This window comes from Thalassophryne amazonica, chromosome 9 (genome assembly GCF_902500255.1).
Source record: "Thalassophryne amazonica chromosome 9, fThaAma1.1, whole genome shotgun sequence".
NCBI classification, from domain to species: domain Eukaryota; kingdom Metazoa; phylum Chordata; class Actinopteri; order Batrachoidiformes; family Batrachoididae; genus Thalassophryne; species Thalassophryne amazonica.
This window is the reverse complement of record NC_047111.1, coordinates 23,358,145-23,379,128: the sequence shown is the minus strand read 5'-3', so window position 1 is coordinate 23,379,128 and position 20,984 is coordinate 23,358,145. Positions and strand designations below refer to the sequence as shown.

The following is a 20,984-nucleotide window of genomic DNA, read 5'->3' as shown; positions in this document are numbered from 1 at the left end:
TACGCCTTCTCCAAGTCCACAAAGCACATGTAGACTGGATGGGCATACTCCCAGGCACCCTCCAAGATCCTTGTGAGAGTGAAGAGCTGGTCAGTTGTTCCACAGCCAGGATAGAGCCCGCATTGCTCCTCTTCAAACTGAGGTTCGACTGTTGGCTGAACCCTCCTTTCCAGCACTCTGGAGTAGTCTTTACCAGGGAGTAGTGTGATGCCTCTGTAGTTGGCACACACTCTCTGGTCCCCTTTTTTAAATATGGGGACTACCACCCCAGTTTGCCACTCCTTTGGCACTGTCCCAGACTTCAATGCAGTGTTGATGAGACGTCTCATCCAAGTTAGTCCCTCCACACCCAGAGCCTTCAGCATTTCTGGATGGATCTCATCAAGCCCCGGGGCTTCCTGGGCTTTGCCACTGCAGAGTTGTTTGACTACCTCAGTGACTTCCACCAGGGAAGTTGATGATGATCCTCCATCAGCTTCCAGCTCTGCCTCTACTATGGGGGTGCTCCAGTTTGATGCAGGAGTTCCTCAAAGTGCTACCTCCAGTGCCTGATTACCTCCTCAGTTGAGGTCAACAGAGTCCCATCCTTACTGCTACAGCTTGGATGGTTCCCCATTTCCTCTCCTGAGGTGCCACACCGTCCTCCAGAAGCACCTTGGTGCCGACTGAAAGTCCTTCTCCATGGTTTCTCCAAACCCCTCCCACACCCGCTGCTTTGCCTTCCCCACAACAGAGACTGCCGCCCTTCGGGCCTGTCGATACCTTGCAACTTCCTTTGGAGTCCTCCGAAATACCATATCCAGGAAAGACTCCTTCAGTTGGACTTCTTCCCTTACCACTGGTGTCCACCACGGTGTTCAAGGGTTATTGCCCCTTGAGGCACCTAAGACCATCAGGCCACAGCTCTCTCCTGCAGCTTCAGCAAAGGAAGCTTTGAACATTTCCAATTCATTTCAATGCCCCCAACCTCCACAGGGACACCAGCAAAGTGCCGTCGGAGGTGTGAGTTGAAGATCTCTCAGACAATGGGCTCCTCCAGACATTCCCAGTTCACCCACACTATCTGTTTGGCTCACTAACCAAGTCTGTGCAGAGCACCCCACCCCCCCCCCACCCTCTGATCCAACTCACCGCCGGATGATGATCAGTTGACAGCTCTGCCCCTCTCTTCACCTGAATGTCCAGAATATGCAGCCACAGATCAGATGATACAATCACAGAATTGATTAGCAGCCTTCACCCTAGGGTGCTGTGGTGACATGTACACTTATGAGCATCCATATGTTCAAGTATGGTGTTTGTTATGGACAGTCCATGAGTAGCAGAGAAGTCCAATCACAAACAACCGTTCGTGTTTAGATTAGGGAGGCCGTTCCTCCCAATCACACATCTTCAGGTGTCTCTGTCATTGTCCATTGTGTGCGTTGAAGTCCCCCAACAGAACATTGGAGTTCCCCACCGGAGCACCGTGCAGGACATCAGCCAGGGACTCCAAAAAGGCTGAATCGTCCGAACTGCTGTTCGGTACATACGCACAAACAACAGTCAGGTGCTTTTTTAATGGAGTTATTTAGACATTGGAGTTATTGGAGATATGGAGTTAATGCTCTGAAGAAGCAGAGATTTGATCAAATGTTTTAAAGGATCGTGCACTTACCTCAACTCCAGATAAGCTCACATCCCCCCGAGCAATCAGTCCCTTAAGTTTTGATTGTCTTGTGTCTCATTTATTAATCAAGATGTTGGCTGAATTTTTAAATTGTATGTGCAAACTTAATACAATCTGTATCTGCTCCGTCACTATGATAGTCAGGAAAGTTTTGTCCATCATCTATTTCTGTAAAAGGAAAGTAACAGCTTCCAGTCTCAGTGTCTGACTGATGGGTGCCCGTTGACGTACTTCACACCCTGTGTGTAGAACAACAGGAAAGACACGTACGCACACACTGCTTCGAGTTCCACCTGGCTAATAAACTGCTCATCACGTTTCCTGGAACACTGAAGGAGATGGAGGAGCAGCACTGAGGGATGTGATGATGAAGAAGCCATTGTGTGGTAGCCTGCAGTCATTTATTCACCACAAGTCTTCAACTGTGAGCATCTTGTTCTGTCATTAAGACGTGCACTGTGCTCGTAACGTCCTCTGTCACCTCTCAGCTGGTGAGCTGGCCGTAGTTAACTGGCTGGTGCTAGACAGTTTCCAACCACCTGTCTCCTACTGCCATTTGAAAGCTTATCTTCATTAGAAACGTGGGGCCAGCACAGTACAGTACTGTGATCAAACAGTAACTGATCCTTTTGGTTTACTGGAAGTCACCTTGCGTAATTTATTCACAAATTACTTGACACAGTCACTTCATATGGTCATTTGTTTCAGTCAAGCTTGTCACACACTGCAAGCACGTCTCTGTTTAAGGGTAATTTTACTACTGCAAAAAGGAATAATCATACAATTTTGGTCCTTTTTTAATCATCCATTAACATTTTAGTTATTTTACAAATACATTACAGGGTTCCAGCATTTTATTGAGTCTTAAAGTAAATAAATATGAAATTGGTTACTGGATCCTTAAACTCTGGACATAATAAACTCTACATGGTGGATCCTTGATTTCTGGATATAAACAGAAATAAAATCTGTTAGTTTTTGTCAAAAGCATTTCCTTTCAGACATTATTATTGGCATGAATGTCTTTCCATATCTGAGCTGAGCTCTTACAGCTCACTGCGCTCCACATCAGGTTTATAAAGAATGCAGGACGTCTCATTTTGGGAGGAAAATACGTTTTAGTCAATTGTAGTTTATTGTCTCTATTGCAACGTTTGTAAGAGGTGTCATTTTATTTAAAGCGGCAATTCGTTTTGAAGTTATTAATTCCGAGCGGACTCTGTCTCAGCAAAGAGCTGCACAGCGTTTGGAGCTGTGGCAAAGGAACGGAGGACGATTCTCGTTTGTTGACTGCAACAAGACGAGTCCCAGTTAGTGACTAATACACACAAAAATGACTCATGATATTTTAATGGCTTTGAGAGGGGTTAAGAAGCGGACCTACCGCTTCTGAAGAGCAGCAAATCAAAGAGCCACAAGCCATTGAATCGAAGCATTGCTCCATTCACGCTTCAAACTGGAGTCGCGCTGCAGAAACGGTTGATTACACAGTACAAAATAAGCATGTAAGTCCCTTAGGCTGCTCCCTTGTTTGCACTTGGGGTCACCACAGCAAATCCAAGGTGGATCTGCATGTTGAATTGGCACAAGTTTTACGCCGGATGCCCTTCCTGATGCAACTCCACGTTACATAGAGAAATGTGGCAGGGGTGGGATTTGAACCCAGAACCTTCTGCACTGAAACCAAGCGCATTAACCACTTGGCCACCAATGGTCCAAAATTATATTGTAATGGGCCGTAACGCAAGTTTGCGCTAGCTAGAACCCTGCATTAGAGCAGGTAGCTGAGTGGATAAGGAGCTGGCTGCCAATAGGTAGACCTCAGTTCAAATAATGCTCATGCTATCTGTGTTCATGGTCAAGATAAGACAGTCTGCATTGTCTCAGCTGTAAATGAGTACCTTCCTTCCCTCGGGAAGTACTCTGTGTTAGGCTTGTGTCCCATCCAGGGGGAGTCATAGATGGTAATCCACTTGATGCTACGGAATCCAGAGAATTCATAGGAACAGAACCAAGGGCCTATATAGGTCTTACTTCTAACTACAAATATACCAGACTGACTGATTTTATCTACTAAAATGCGTTATATTGAAAATGGTCATCTGAAATTTAATGTCTTTATCGGTAAGACCTGACAAGAGGCCCAAGATGATGTGACCATCCCAGTATTTGTTAACTTGATATACCAGGAGGTAATGGATTTCAAGGCCTTCTTGTCAGGGTCTAGATCAGGGGTGGGCAACTTGGGCCGAGACACTGCAGGTTTTTCTTGCAACCAATCACCTCAGCAAGTGAGTTGCTGATGAGCTTCTCCCCTGAACATAAACACCTGATCGTCAATGAAATCACCTGCTGAGGTGATTGGTAGCAAGGAAAATCTGCAGTGTTTCTGCCTTTCATGGCACATGAGTGCCCACCCCTGGTCTAGATCAATTTCCACATTGTTTTATCTTTTCCTGTAACATTGGTGGTTAAATAGTCCTAATATTTATTTTAACCACACTCCTGCTGGACAAAGCACCAGTTATAACCACTTTAATGGAAGAAATATAGAATTGTCCATTAATACTTAATAATTAATAGATGGATGGTTACTTTTGAGAGGTGGCAATGGATCAGTTGTCTACCTTGGTGGTGCCATCCAAGACCCAAAGTGGTTGGGTGTTGTGGTGGATGTGGAGATGGGTGCATCGGCGCATGCTCCCAGAGTTGACTTGTTTTCACACAATGGTAGTACACCGTATGAAGATGTGCATGAAGAAAAATAATTCTGGTTTGACATCGTAAATGGGAGATAATTGGACCTTTGTGTTTAACTGATATCGTACTGATTTTTTTTTATGTGTAACACTTACTGAACCAGTTGGTGGATTTCAGTGAAATTTCACACAATGCTTGCACATCATACAATGATCTACAAGAAGGAAAATCATTCTGATCTGATGTCTTCAAGGGCATAAAATAGGGTTTTGTTATTATGTGATATTTGTCAAATACATGTATAAACAGATCTATTGGGCTCTTCGGTACAGAACCTGACCAGGTAATTCTGGTGTTTCTTCACAAAAGCTTTACTACCACTGTTGTGCAACCAACTAGTACTAGTATGGTAAATGGGGAGTTATCATTTTGTGAACTTACTCACAGGTTTGTAGTCTTTCTGGCATTTTCTAATCAACAATTAATTGAAACATAAATGTCAGATTAATTCATAATGAATACACTTGTTAGCTGCAACCATGAAAATTGCATTGAAAATTATTAACAGGCACAATTAAATAAGGAGCTTTCTGTGATAGCCATTACAAACATTTCTTTGTGCTGGAAAAGAGGGAAGATAAAACGGTTCCTGTGGCTCTCAGAAACATCCTCTTCCTTAATGGAGAGGGATTTTCTCTAAAGCTGTTTCACATTATTTGTACTTTGCTGTCAATAAAAACTTGTCTTCTCCGATTGCTTGGGAATTTATTCTCTACTAGAGGGTGAAAGCTCCTCAGTGAGCAGTTTAACTTCTCTCTCATTTCCCTTTTTCAATTTTAGTGCTCCTCAGATGTTGCAGTAAATGGGGCTGAACGTGAACAGGCCTGTATAACATTTAATTTTCACTTAACCACTTAACCTTGGATATTTCAGTCTGTGTTTCCATACATACAATTGAAGGTTTTTCTAAAAACAAAAATATTAGGATAGTTGCTCTATTTTGGTATTTTGGTGAGTAGGGGGGGTCAAGGAGCACAATAAGCAGTTTCTATATGAAGTACATGTTGATTTCCATACCCAGTGTTAATTAATTAGAATGTATGTAAAATGTGAGAATTGACTAAAAAACAACAATTTGCAGTGCTGCTTAATTTCCTATTTGTGCACTTAAAGCCTTTGCCATGAGACCTACCCAGAACAATCACAGTCATAAGCCCCTTTCACAGTGGGCCCACTTCGAGTTGCGGCGTCATGACGACGCCACGTGGTAGCAACCTAGTGCAGAGACGATGTAGCTCAATGCCACAATAGCGTGAGGGACGCAAAGGACGAAGCAAATCGGACGCCAAAAATTAAACGGTTAATTTTTTCTGCATCGACCACAGGACGCAGAAAGGAAGTGGTTTCAGTGCATATCGGGGCAAAGCAACGGTACTCAACGTGACTGGAAGCCACACCCTCACAATACAACGTTACCCAACACCAATTTATGAATCCTCCTGTTCCATTGTTCCCGATCATGCAGGATTGTTTTTATACCATGTACACAATGCAGTGAAAACTACACGTTCAAAAAGAGCACAGAAAAAAAAAAATGCTGATTGCAGCCTAGCTGCAGCTGCTCGCTCTCACCTTAAATTCTCTCACAATTGCTTTTTAGATAAAGTCCAAAGTCCTGCTCACAGACTGATTGCCAGAGACAGGACATGTCCACAAAATACAGCATAACTCCAGACATCTCCACATTTTCGCACGGATGGTTTGTTCGCACACACGCGCGGACGCAGCTCGCGGTCAGAGAAGATAAACTATGACAGAACTCAGAGCACAGACCTGCAGCTCAGCACACAAGACATACAAACTAGAAGAGAAATCAGAGCACACAAACCGTCTGCAGGTTCTCCTCTGCGTCGTTCTCACCTGCTGCGCGCACCTGACACAGACATTTCTGCATCGTCATGATGCTGCACGAGAAGCAACTCGAAGCAGACCCGATGTGAAAGGGGTTTTAGAGATTGCCTTAAAGCCCCTTTCACACCAGGTCTGCTTCGAGTTGCGTCATGACGATGCCAAGTTGATGCAAACTAGTGCCAAGTTGATGTAGCCTAACGCCACAGTGCCGTGAGGGATGCAAAGGGCAATGCCAAAAATTCAAATGTTTAATTTTTTTCTGCGTCGAGCACAGGACACAGAAAGTCGGCTGCAGCTCCGCGGTCACAGAAAGATTGATGAACTTTAACAGAAATCAGAGCGCACACCTGCAGCGCTGAGAAATCAGAGCACACACCTGCAGCGCTGCACAAGAAGAAATCTAAACTAGAAGAGAAATCAGAGTCCACACTTGCAGCGCTGCACAAGACAAAATCAAAACTAGAAGAGAAATCAGAGCGCACACCTGCAGCGCTGCACAAGAAGAAATCTAAACTTTAACAGAAATCAGAGTGCACACCTGCAGAGCTGCACAAGAAAAAATCTAAACTTTAACAGAAAACAGCACACACCTGCAGCGCTGCACAAGAAGAAATCTAAACTGCAAGAGAAATCAGAGCGCACACCTGCAGTGCTGCACAAGAAGAAATATAAACTAGAACACACATCAGAGCGCACACCTGCAGCGCAGCACAGGAAAAACGATAAACCAGAAGAGAAATTGGATAAGAGAAACCAGTAATAAAGAACATTAACTCCTGGAAATAATGTATTCTGACTTTTTCCAGTGTATAAACTCCATCTGCATGTCCAGGCAGTCTGCTCTTCCTCCTGCTGTGAGCAACTGACTCAGACATTCCTGCGTTATTAGATACACAGCATATGCCCGGTGTGAAAAGGGGCTTTAGTGGTCGTCTATTCCAGCAACTGGAGCTTAAATGTCTCTTGTCGGCTCTTCAGCTTTAGTGGACAAATAAAGATGAAGTCTTTGTTTCTTTACTATGTACTTTTTCAAACTGGGAAATGATTTTGAGTCACCCGGTCTCTTCACAAACCCGGACAAAATTGTTTAACAGTACGTACTCTGCGCATTGTCACGTCTGCCTCCCATGGGCTGTGACCCAGGCAGATCTGAAGTCTGTTCTTATTTTTAATAAGCAACCATCTGGACAGATTTGCTTATGTCTTTGAGTTCTCTGCCTTTGACATTAACAGACACCTGGGAAGAGTTTATGGAATCACATGGTTCCTTAACATAGGTGTTTGATGATTCAGAATCCTTTTTAAGAAGAAAAAGAAAGTCCATCTTTTTAAGGTCCCTGTGCTTCCTCTCTTATTACTGTATAGCTGTTTCAGTCATTCAAGCTGTAGGCACACTAAATGCGTATGTGTTTCTCTCTTGATGCGATAACTTCAAAACCAGAGTACTGATTATGAACAAACTTTGTGAAGACAGTCCTTGAGTCAGGGAACAGTTCAGCAATTTTCAAACTTTCTTTTAGAGTCAAACTGTGTTTTTTTTTTTCTTCTTTTTTTAAATTTAGATGGGAATCCACACATTTAAAACTGTCATTCTATAGGTTACAATGCAGAAAGGTCAGTCGTATAGGAGTTGGACTACAGATATGTAAGCCTGGGTTCAGTTCCTGGTTATGCTACCTGGCTATATCCTTGGATAAAATACTTTATCGCCCCAGTCCACCCAACTATAAATGGGAAGTGGCTTTGACTTAGGAAGTAACATGTGACAGACAGGCATTCTATCCAAGGGGAGTCACAGACTCTTATTTGCTTCACAATACGGTATTTGGGCTACCAGTTCCACCAGGGTTTAATTCCAGGTGTATTCTTCTTGTCTGTATCCTTGGACCAGATACTTCATCTTTAAAATACACTTCATCGCAAAAAAAAAAAAAAAAAAAAAATTAGACTTCATCTTTATTGTCCCAGTCCAACAAATAGTAGGTTTTTGTTTAAACAGAGGAGTGCACTTATTCTACTGCTCAGAATACCTCAGTTTTTCAGTCACAGGTGCAAAAAAACAGGAGTGCTAAACAGATATTTAACCAAAAATTTTGCCATTGCTGGCAGCTGATATTAGTCTAAGAGGATCTCTGTGCAAAGTTCTTATCAGTGATCGAGTTAAAGATCCTACAGGGGCAGAGGATTTGCATTCTGACCTGGATAATTTTTCTGTAGAATGAATTTGCATGATGTATGCACGTTTCTCTGAGTAACGTGTAGTCAGTCTCCACATACAACCCCAGTTCCAGTGAAGTTAGGACGTTGTGTAAAATGTAAATAAAAACAGAATACAATGATTTGCAAATCCTCTTCAACCTATATTCAATTGAATACACCACACGACAAGATATTTAAACTGATAAACTTCATTGTTTTTGTGCAAATATTTGCTTATTTTGAAATGGATGCCTGCAACATGTTTCAATAAAGCTGGGACAGTGGTATGTTTACCACCTGGGTTCCATCACCTTTCCTTCTAACAACACTCAATAAGTTTTTGGGAACTGAGGACACTCATGAATGGGTATAAAAGGAGCATCCTCAAAAGGCTCAGCTGTTCACAAGCAAAGATGGGATGAGGATCATCACTTTGTGAACAACTGTGTGAAAAAATAGTCCAACAATTTAAGAACAGTGTTTCTCAACGTTCACTTACAATGAATTTAGGGATTCCATCATCTACAGTCCATCATATAATTAGAAGATTCAGAGAATCTGGAGAACTTTCTACACGTAAGCAGCTGAAAACCAACATTGAATGGCTGTGACCTTCAATCCCTCAGGTGGCACTGCATTAAAAAACGACATTGTGTAAAGGATCTTACCGTGTGGGCTCAGGAACACTTCAGAAAACCATTGTCAGTTAACACAGTTCGTCGCTACATCTACAAGTGTAAGTTAAAACTTAACCATGCAAAGCAAAAGCCATACATCAACAACATCCAAAAACTCCGCTGTCTTCTCTGGGCCCGAGCTCATTTGAAATGGACACAAAGTGGAAAAGTGTGCTGTGGTCTGATGAATCCACATTTCAGATTGTTTTTGGAAATCATGGACATCGTGTCCTCTGGACAAAAGAGGAAAAACACCATCCAGATTGTTACCAGCACAAAGTTCAAAAGCCAGCATCTGTGATGGTGTGGGGGGGTGTTAGTGCCCATGGCATGGACAACTTACACATCTGTGATGGCACCATCAATGCTGAAAGATACATCCAGGTTTTGGAGCAACACATGCTGCCATCCAAGCAATGTCTTTTTCAGGGACGTCCCTGCTTATTTCAGCAAGACAATGACAAGCCACATTCTGCACGTGTTACAACAGCGTGGCTTCGTAGTAAAAGAGTGCGGGTACTTGACTGCCCTGCCTGCAGTCCAGACCTGTCGCCCATTGAAAATATGTGGCGCATTGTGAAGCACAAAATACGACAGAGACCCTGGACTGAAGTTGTACATCAAGCAAGAATGGGAAAGAATTCCACCTACAAAGCTTCAACAATTAGTGTCCTCAGTTCCCAAACGCTTATTGAGTGTTGTTAGAAGAAAAGGTGATGTAACACAGTGGTAAACATACCACTGTCCCAGCTTTTTTAAAATGTGTCGCAGGCATCCATTTCAAAATGAGCAAATATTTACACAAAAACAATGAAGTTTATCAGTTTGAACATTAAATATCTTGTCTTTGTAGTGTATTCAATTGAATATAGGTTGAAGAGGATTTGCAAATCATTGTATTCTGTTTTTATTTACATTTTACACAACGTCCCAACTTCATTGGAATTGGGGTTGTACATGTCAGTGAGTTTGGTTAATGATGAATGTGCACGAGATGTAGCATTCTGTTTTGTGCCCAAACACACCATGTGCACAGAGACCATTGTCATCTTTTGAAACAAGCAACTCCCTTGTGTCCATGTTACTGTTTGCTGATGATGGGAAAACAAACAATAAAAAGGAGTTCACGCCGAACTGCGATCACACTCTTCGCATTTGGGAAAGTCTGGAAAAGGCTTGACGCAGCGGCCAACAACGACGCCTTTTGAACGCAGCAATGAATGATCACAGACAAACAGTGCCAGGCAGCTGCTTTTTTGTTCAAATAGAGAACAATGTGTGAACAGGCTTCAGTGACCAGCAGCATGAAAATGCTGAATAATGCAACTGTAACTGTGGCACAGTGTATTCACTTAGTCATCACATGCTGTGAAAAAAATGCTTCCAACTGGTGTCAGTGTCCAGATTAGGACAGGGTTACTTGGCCTACATGAGGTTAAAAAAAATATATATTTTTCTCTCTCCAGTTACTTATTATAGTTTAGTTTTCCTAAATCATTATTATAGTTTCGTTTTCCTAAATCATCTTCAGAATTTGGACTTCACAAACTTTCTTGGTATCCAAGAAGCCTGAATCTGTTCATCCAAAAGGAACTTGTTGTAGCGTCTTGTTTGCTTGTTTCAGAGTACATTTGCACTTCAAATCTGATTTCAGGCTTGTGAGGCTTCTGTCAGAATTCACTCTGCTGCATGTAGATACTTACATACCACCATAGGAGGCGCACTATTTGTTTTTGCCTGAATATTCTGAAATTGGCCAATAAACATACTTTTGTCTTGGGCTCATTTGTAACCTGCGGTGTTTTCAGAAAGTAGTAATAAATACATACCCTGAAAGACAGCTTCATCCCACTGACCTTACTTCTCCTGTTTTAGCACACAGCAGCCATGTAGAATATCATTCTGCAGTTTTGTATGTAATCAATGTCGTCGTCCACTTCAGTGCTTCCAAGGTCTGTGAGTTCCACTTGCTGGCCAGTAAACGTCTGATAGCTATCATCACATTTGATTGATTATTTATTTGCCCTTCCACAGTCAATAAGCAGGTAACATCACTAACATGAATGGGTGATCACCATTTCAAGTCCCACGTCCACGTCACAGCTCTTCCATTGAGATCACGAACAGAGCTGTCTGCTGTCTTCACCCACTGTCGCTTTCTCTCCAACTTTTTGAGGTCACACTTTCAAAATCAGAATCAACTTGTGCGACTTTCTCCACGAGACACACCAGTTTCCAGAGTAGATTTCCACTGCAAGGAACAGTCCTCACAGCAATAGTTTTTTTTTTTCAGTTGTGGGACTGTCATATTCCTGAAATTTATGCGCTCCTCTGTGATGACAGACTATATAATAATAATAAACGCTAAAAGTATTTACAAAATAAAGTGCATTAGAAAGGCACTGCTAAGCATAAACTGTCACTATATTAATACTACCGGAAGTGCATTTATCAGCAAAAAAAAAAAAACAACTGGATGTTGAGGCAATGGCTTCTGGGTTGATTTTTCTTATATTCACTCATTCATGCTGAATACCCACTTACTCCAATCAAGGATCACGGGTGGTGGGAGTGCCTGAGTCATAGTGCTAGAGGTGGGGTTCACCCTGGACAGGACACATGGGTTCTTCCTATATGTGGTTGGGAGAACTGAGTGGAACATTTTCTTTAGCTGTCATATCACAAATCACAACAGTATATTACTGTTGGTACTTTGGGGATAACTTCAAGTGTGTGTGTGTGTGTGTGTGTGTGTGTGTGTGTGTGTGTATATATATATATAATATGCAAAATATGAAATTTACAGAAACACTCTGAACATATATGTACTTTCTTTTCCTTTTTTCCCAAGCAGCGAAAAAGTCTGGAATTCCAACACCAAGAGAAATCCCCTCCACCATATCCAAAGACCGCATTTTCCTTAGGGACCAGATGAGGAGCTCCAGTACGAAGAGAGTGGTTTCTAGCGTCAGCACCTCTAGCCTTTCCACTGTGGCAAAGCAGACACGTAATTCAGCCAAGTCCCGAGCAGACACAGAGGGCCACGAAAAGGGGATTCTTGAGTGCCAGGTCAAGGAGCTTTTGGCAGAGGCCAAAGCTAAAGACTTGGAAATCAGCAACCTCAGGATGGAGTTGCAGCATTGTAAGAGTAAAACCTCATCCATTTCCACTTTAAATTCCCCCACTTCAGGCACACGCAAAGACTCCGCTGCCGATCAAGAACAGAATCAGGTAGCAGAAGCAATTTTACTAGTTGGAGAGCTAAGGGAGAAGAATGGCAAGTTTCAGAGAGAGCTTGCATTCCTCAGGGAGGAGAACCAGGTACTTAAAGAAAAGGTGCTTTGCTTGGAACCTTCTCCTGTCTCTAGTACAAATGGCAGCAGCCTCTCTAAGCCTTTGGTGAATGGCCTGTCATCAGACTCCAGCTCTTCTCCTCCACAGCAGGGTGATCTTCCATCTTCTTCCTGCCCAGTTAATGCCTCAGTCTCCTCCAACTCTGATGTCAGCAAGGACTCGCCATCACCTGTCTTCTCAGAGTTTGAAAAGGTCCCATCACGTTCAGATTCAATGAGTAGTGGTGTCAGTGGTGAAGCTGTAAGCAGTGGGAGGGAACAGGATGCGTCAGTACAGCGCCTAACAGAACAGATGCACAAGCTGGAGGAAAGCCACCATAGTACAGCCGAGGAGCTCCAGGCAACTCTGCAGGAGCTGGCGGATCAACAACAAGTCATGCAGGAGCTGACAGCTGAGAACGAACGTATGGCCCAGGAGAAGCGTCTCTTGCAGACCTCGCTTCAACAGCAGAGAGAACGCATGGAGCTCTTGTCCCAAAAGAACGAAGCGCTGGCCAACCGACTTCAGGAACAACTCCAGGTTCAAGCCCAAAAGGAAGAGGAGCTGGGCACTCAGGGGCCACGGCTGGCTGAGCTGGAGCAGAGATATGCAGAACTGGTGGAAAGCTCACGCTTTGAACGGGAAAAGCTTGTGGGCATCCAGCAACAGCTGACAGGCAGCCTTCGTGCTCTGGAGCATGAACACCAGGAGACCAAGGGCCAGGTTTGCTGCTTCAGAGAAGAGATAGACAGGCTGCAGACCCAGCTGTGCAGAGAAATCCAGGCTGGGAGCCAGGCAGCACAGACTGCAGAAGAACAAAGGGCGATAGCAGACTGTCTCCGGCTGGAAAACGGTAGACTGAAGGCCCAGGTGGACTACGAAAGGCAAAAGCTGGCTGAGCTGAAGGCCATGCAGAGTGCAAGTGATAGCACTGAGTTGCAGAGCTTAGTGAAGACAGCCCACGCTGAGAGAGACCAACTGGAGGTGGAGCTGACCGTGCTGAGGCAGGAGCTCCAACAGGCCCAGGCTGAAACTGAGCGTGTGCGAGCCACCGTGTCCAAGGTAGGAGCAATGCTAAAATTTTCAACTGCACTAACATTCATCCACTTCTCTTGGGTCTGTTAAGTGTCGTATTTTCAGAATTGGTAACAGGTAAATCAGGGATGAGATTTTTCCGCGGATTTGACAGTCCCGGGGGTCGATTTTGTGAAACGTCCAAATCCGTTGAGAAAATTTTAGGGGGGGGGTAAGAATGCAAAAAAAAATTTAATGCCAGGAGTAGCTTTGTTTAATAAAATTGTCATCTATTCAGAACACTGAGTGGTCTTTGTTTGTTATCGCCGACGCAGCAAGTTCGATCAGTCCGTCAGTCAGCCGAACGCGGAAGTAACGCTGTGCTGATCAGTGACCAGTATGAAGTAGGTGCACAATGAGCATGTAGTGTAAGGGAGGTAACTGTGTAGTCTTTCAACTTCCAATATTCGGTAGTTTTCCCTCCAACAAATCATAAAAACTGAGACGGTATTGAAGCGCAGTCGAAGCTGTTACTTACGTACGTTTTCATTGGTTATTACAAAGCTTATGGCCAATCAGCGCAAAGGTTATATGTGCATTTCTCCCGCCCTTTCCTTTCTCCCACCCTTACATGTATGTTTGTTGACAAGTGTGCCATGCTGAAAGTGGAGAATGCTGAAAATCAAGTAAGTCTAGTTATGAAAAAATATTTTGGTCACAAAAATACACATGTACAGTAGATGGTCTTAGTAAGGGTTTACAGTTTGAATTATAGATATGAACACCTGGCATTTATAGTAGTTTTTAATATCATTTTAGTGCAATTTACATGTTTTAAAACAGCAAAAATGCTTTGGGACCCGCCGGGGCCTGCGGCCCCTGGACCCTGGCTTATTTTCCTCTGAAAATTGAATTTGCCAATCTCATCCCTGGTAAATGGTCATCCATACTGTAACTCGCCAGATGTCCGTCCATCCATCTGATCCTGCATCACGCCAGTATGGCTTATCCGATGGTTGTGATTTTTGTTCTGTGTCATCTGTGTAGACCCTGGAATAACATAGGGGAGTAATTTTCACGTGCGCCTCATAGTTACATAGAATTAGGTATGATATCTCAGACAAAGTACATATCATGTATGTATGTACTCTTGAGTCTGGAATAAAATCATTATTATTATTAGCATGCTAATTAGCCACAACACTTCTTCTTATATGAAGATTTATGGTGGTTGCCAAGCCGACAACTACATTACCGGCAGCATCTGAATGGGAATGTGAAGTGTCCTTCTGTTCCTCTGTTAGCGCAGGTTGAGACAGCTTATCTGATCACTTCTTCCTGTATTGTACATCTGCACCAGGAGTATTCAACTCATTCCAGATGGGGCCAAAAGGGTGCAGGTTTTCTTTGCTACCACCCACTCCACCAGGTGATTTCACTGATTAACATCACTTTGAGCAGATGGAATCACTTAATCAGTTAAATCATCTGGTGGAGTGGGTGGTTGCAAAGAAAACCTGCACCCACTTGGCCCCTTCTGGAAAGAGTTGAATTCCCCTGTTCTAGACACTGGGGTAACATGAGTGGCGGTGTGATTTTCACGTGCCACTCATATGTATATGGCATTCAGTACTATCATCCCAGACTAAAGTATTAGCATGCTAACTAGCCACAATGCTTTTGTGATGTATTATGGTTGGCAGAATGGCAGCTGCATTACTGCCACCATCTGGCTGGGAGTGTTAATAAGAAAAGAATTGCTTCTCACTGGATTTTTCATCTTTTTTTTGGATCAGTCTCTGTAGACCCTACTACAGATGGTTGTGTATGAACACCCAGTAGAAGCAGTTTGTGGAAAACAACAACCATGCCACATTCAAAGCAACTTAAATCACCTCCTTCCTCCTCCTGATGCTTGGTTTGAACTTCACCGGATCATCTTTACCATGTCTACATGCCTTAATGCTTTGGGTTTCTGGCACTTGATTGGCTGATTAGACGTTTGTTTTAAGAAGCAGTTGAAGTTGCCAGTGAGTGTAAATTTCAGCAGTTTTCAGGAAAAAAAAATGTTTTGACTTGGGGTCATGTTGAATGTTGTTGACTCTGAAATGGAGTGTTGTCATCATCAGTTTGAGGATTTCTGAACTGAAAGTTATGCTCCGAGTCAGGCAGTTCACCTCGATGTGACCCACTGAGTCACACTAATGGTCTTTTCCACATGCGTGTCAGGGAGAGGCCATCCCATAACTTCACTCATTAATTTCATCGTCCTTTAGAGCCACATGATGGAAGTTGAACTGCAGCTGCATCATGTACTAATTTTGGATTATTATGCCCATTGAGTTCTTTGTACAGTGTCATGGTGCACTTACTTCAGTTAAAACAGCTGAAGTGAAGGAGACAGTTATGTAGGCACACAGATCCAATAATCACTTTCTTAAGCACATAATGTAAAATGGCAACATCCCAATAGAGACACTGCTGAATTATTTACTTCTTTGTGACTTTTATTCTTTTCCCTGCTCTTTCGTTAATGATGAATCTAATATTTCCATAACTAATCTATTCATAATTTAGTCCACAAATTGTTGCCAAAATTACAGTTTCTGAGATCGAGAACATGACACCAAATACTGTTTTTGATACTGTTGACCATAAAATTTTATTACAGAGATTAGAGCATGTCATAGGTATTAAAGGCACTGCACTGTGGTGGTTTGAATCATATTTATCTAATAGATTACAATTTGTTCATGTAAATGGGGAGTCTTCTTCACAGACTAAGGTTAATTATGGAGTTCCACAAGGTTCTGTGCTAGGACCAATTTTATTCACTTTATACATGCTTCCCTTAGGCAGTATTATTAGAAAGCATTGCTTAAATTTTCATTGTTAGGCAGATGATACCCAGCTTTATCTGTCCATGAAGCCAGAGGACACACACCAATTAGTTAAACTGCAGGATTGTCTTACAGACATAAAGACATGGATGACCTCTAATTTCCTGCTTTAAATTCAGATAAAACTGAAGTTATTGTACTTGGCCCCACAAATCTTAGAAACATGGTGTCTAACCAAATCCTTACTCTGGATGGCATTACCCTGACCTCTAGTAATACTGTGAGAAATCTTGGAGTCATTTTTGATCAGGATATGTCCTTCAATGCGCATATAAAGCAAATATGTAGGACTGCTTTTTTACATTTGCGCAATATCTCTAAAATTAGAAAGGTCTTGTCTCAGAGTGATGCTGAAAAACTAATTCATGCATTTATTTCCTCTAGGCTGGACTATTGTAATTCATTATTATCAGGTTGTCCTAAAAGTTCCTTGAAAAGCCTTCAGTTAATTCAAAATGCTGCAGCTAGAGTACTGACGGGGACTAGAAGGAGAGAAGATATTTCACCTATATTGGCCTCTCTTCATTGGCTTCCTGTTAATTCTAGAATAGAATTTAAAATTCTTCTTCTTACTTATAAGGTTTTGAATAATCAGGTCCCATCTTATCTTAGGGACCTCTTAGTACCATATTACCCCAATAGAGCGCTTTGCTCTCAGACTGCAGGCTTGCTTGTAGTTCCTAGGGTTTTTAAGAGTAGAATGGGAGGCAGAGCCTTCAGCTTTCAGGCTCCTCTCCTGTGGAACCAGCTCCCAATTTGGATCAGGGAGACAGACACCCTCTCTACTTTTAAGATTAGGCTTAAAACTTTCCTTTTTGCTAAAGCTTATAGTTAGGGCTGGATCAGGTGACCCTGAACCATCCCTTAGTTATGCTGCTATAGACTTAGACTGCTGGGGGTTCCCATGATGCACTGAGTGTTTCTTTCTCTTTTTGCTCTGTATGCACCACTCTGCATTTAATCATTAGTGATTGATCTCTGCTGTCTTCCACAGCATGTCTTTTTCCTGGTTCTCTCCCCTCAGCCCCAACCAGTCCCAGCAGAAGACTGCCCCTCCCTGAGCCTGGTTCTGCTGGAGGTTTCTTCCTGTTAAAAGGGAGTTTTTCCTTCCCACTGTTGCCAAGTGCTTGCTCATAGGGGGTCGTTTTGACCTTTGGGGTTTTTCTGTAATTATTGTATGGCTTTTGCTTGCAATATAAAGCGCCTTGGGGCAACTGATTGTTGTGATTTGGCGCTATATAAATAAAATTGATTGAATTGATTGAAATACCTGTAAATATTCCATTGTTTCCGACAACCAACCAAAAGCAGTCTGTCTGATGTGCTCAGTTTTAGAATGGTTTGTGATTGAATATATGTATATTAAAGGCAACTAGTACCAGTTATATCTGGCCATGTGCTTAAAAGTTGTTTAAAGTGGATTATTGTTGGTGTACAACAGTTTATAAAGTTTTCCATTTTCTTTTTGATTAAAAAGTAGAAAATCTTCACATTGTTTTTACAAGTGGTCTGTTATTCACAGCATTTCAACGTGATTTGTTGCACTTCCTTTCATGTGGTTCTTAAATTTTTGAGACATGAATCATCACATACGCACACTCGTATGCAGGTGGAGACCAAATGCCAGCAGATCCAGGAGCAAGCTGAGAAGAAGGAACAGGAGCTCACCAGCCATGTGAGTTCTCTTGAGGAGGCTGGAGTCCAAGCTGAGAACCAGGTGAAAGACCTGAAGGAGACAATCTTTGAATTAGAAGACCAGGTGGAGCAGCAAAGAGCTGTCAACCTTCACACCAACCAGACCGTCCTGGACATGGAGAGTATGTTTAATTCTTTAGGTTGTTTTGCCATCTGGATAATTTAGATATTTTAGTTTTGTGCAGTTTTTTCTGTCAGTCGGATGCCCTTCCTGATGCAACTCCACATTACATGGAGAAATGCGATTTCCTCATACCGTTATAAAATTAACAAGATGGAATATCACTTGAAATGTTAAGTAACTGGCCTGCTAAATATTTAACAAAATGTAAGTCGGTGTAAGTCGAGCAACACTGATTATCCTAGAAACATTTTCAACATGCTTAAATTCTTCGGCGTTCATGCTAAAATGCTGGAAACACTGGCAACTACATCACCTCCGATAGTACACTGTTACTGCTCTGTAACCCTCTGCTGGCCAACATCAGAAGCTTGATAAGATGCAGTGTCACTTCTGGATTCTTTGGGCATGAAGAAATGTGAAGAACCTGTCTCGACAACACATCAGTTACAGCTGACTCAATCGCAGAGTTACGTCGAGTTTATATACGTAGACAATGTGATGTGACGACTCAAATGTTGAATCAACAATGAGCTACGCTATGGCTCTGAGGAGTGTGTTGCAAATGCGCCCACCCTTTGATGGCAAAAGTTACACTACATCCTGTGTGAGTCAGTGGACTGTCCCAAACGTTGAACTCTGCCAGTACCATGTCGCCCTCTGCTGGACTATGTCAACTTGTGTTGGAAACATGAAATTTGGGCCCCTTTAGTGTACCTCTGTGGGCGTTTCAGAGATTTTTGTGCATCTGCTACGTCGGCCAGCGTCAACCACTTCACGCCGTAGTGTGAATGGGCCCTAACAACTTAATAAATATAATTAAACAAAAGGCAAATACTAAATGGTAAATGGACTGCATTTATATAGCGCTTTTCCATCTGCATCAGATGCTCAAAGCGCTTTACAATAATGCCTCACATTCACCCTGATGTCAGGCTGCTGCTATACAAGGCGCTCAATACACACCGGGAGCAACTAAGGGATTAAAGACCTTGCCCAAGGACCCTTAGTGATTTTCCAGTCAGGCTGGGATTTGAACCAAGGATCTTCTGGTCTCAAGCCCAACTGTATCATCAAACAAAAACTTCCACCTGTTCTTATCACCTGTTCTTCTCTTTTGTACCACAGTAGAACGTTTCTTCTTCTTACTGTTACGGGGTAAATGTTAGCCTATTGTGGCAGTTTTAAAGTTATTGTCTTTGTACCACATGATGTTCCTTCAGCTGTTGACCGTCTACGCGAATGTTTTGCAGTTCTGTGTTAAGCAATAGTCCTCAGCTTCTATGGTTTGTGGGCAGTTTTCTCACATTCCGGTGAACAAGTTTGACTCACCTGTAATCAAGAAAATGTTCCTCCCAGTCTAGTGCCTTCAGCCAGCCTGTTTGTCTTAATTGTACCAAGTTTAAGTTTTATTCAAAATTTACAAATTAATTCAATCACCCTCTTGTGTGAGTCAGACACAGACGCAGACCTTCTCTTCTGTGTGCAGCCAGTAGGATTCTGTCTCTGAGCTTTCAGTAATACAGCTGGATTTTCTGTGTTATCACTCAGATGAAAGTAAGAATAGGCTCATGATACTGTGATTGGAGCAACCATTATTTTAAAAGTATTGCTAGAAGGTTGCCGTGTTGTTGAGGTTACCACAGTGGATCTGGTATGGATCCGCATGCTGACTTGGCATATGTTTTATGCCTTTTGTCCTTTTTGATGCAACTCCAGATGTACAAGGACATTGTGACACAGGTGGACCTCCTCTCCTTCGTAGTACATGCTATGTTTGAACTCTGTTTACAGTGTTTTAGTCATGACAGTTTGGAAACCATTTCTCACAGATCTTCAATTTTTTTAATTTCAGATCTTGTCAAAAAGGTAGAGGACCAAAAAGCAGAAGCAGATCGACAGCTGAAGGTTTTAACGAGACAGATGAAGGTAAATTTGACTTCAGTGGGACAACCTCTATACCGAAATGACATCTGAAGTGTTTACCGTATGTTCTGGACTGTTATGTTTCAGAGTAATGAACCCAAGAATGCAGACAAGGAGACCACACAGCAGTGTGAAAGAAAAATAACTTATTTTACCAGATAAGGAGTGAAGTCCAAACAGTCAGATGACAGAAGGCAGCAAGTCTGAGGCAGGAGGGACTTGAGGGAACACAGCGAAAGCGGGCAGATACGTACACTGGCTGACAACAAGAATGCAGGGTGTGGTGAAGAATAGGCATGGACTGGTATGAGATTTGGACGGTATGATAACCATGGGCAAAAATACAGTGGTTTCACTGTATTATGTGCAGCTATAAAATCTGCTTTAACAACATTATGGCTGTTTGCATAATTGGCGCATGATTCAGGTGCACTAATTGACGCATGGTCTCCCGCTACGAGCACTATACCACTGATAACTTCAGAGAAAATACCAAAATGATCGTCTCTCTTTTGGACATGTAGCATCTGCCCCGTGGGAAACATGCCTTACTTGCTTAGGGAGAAATCAATCAATCAATCAATTTTTTTATATAGCGCCAAATCACAACAAACAGTTGCCCCAAGGCGCTTTATATTGTAAGGCAAGGCCATACAATAATTATGTAAAACCCCAATGGTCAAAACGACCCCCTGTGAGCAAGCACTTGGCTACAGTGGGAAGGAAAAACTCCCTTTTAACAGGAAGAAATGTGCCTGGAATAAGGTCTAGAACTCCGGATGATCAATACTTGGTCCAGCTTCACCAACAAAGTGCTTGGAATAGATGTATTTGTCCAT

General features: G+C 42.6%; 1 protein-coding gene across 5 annotated transcripts in view; it reads left to right on the top strand.

Moving 5' to 3' along the window:
- specc1 (sperm antigen with calponin homology and coiled-coil domains 1) overlaps window positions 1–20,984 on the top strand; it is a 152,688-nt gene that overhangs the window by 105,706 nt on the left and 25,998 nt on the right. For 3 of the 5 annotated variants that reach the window (XM_034177776.1, XM_034177777.1, XM_034177779.1), the window contains 3 exons: window positions 12,008–13,551; window positions 18,013–18,220; window positions 20,075–20,148. In XM_034177776.1, coding sequence (XP_034033667.1) covers window positions 12,008–13,551; window positions 18,013–18,220; window positions 20,075–20,148 — 1,826 coding nt within the window. The remainder of the gene's footprint in view (window positions 1–12,007; window positions 13,552–18,012; window positions 18,221–20,074; window positions 20,149–20,984) is intronic. The other 2 variants (XM_034177778.1, XM_034177781.1) reach the window with 1 other exon arrangement.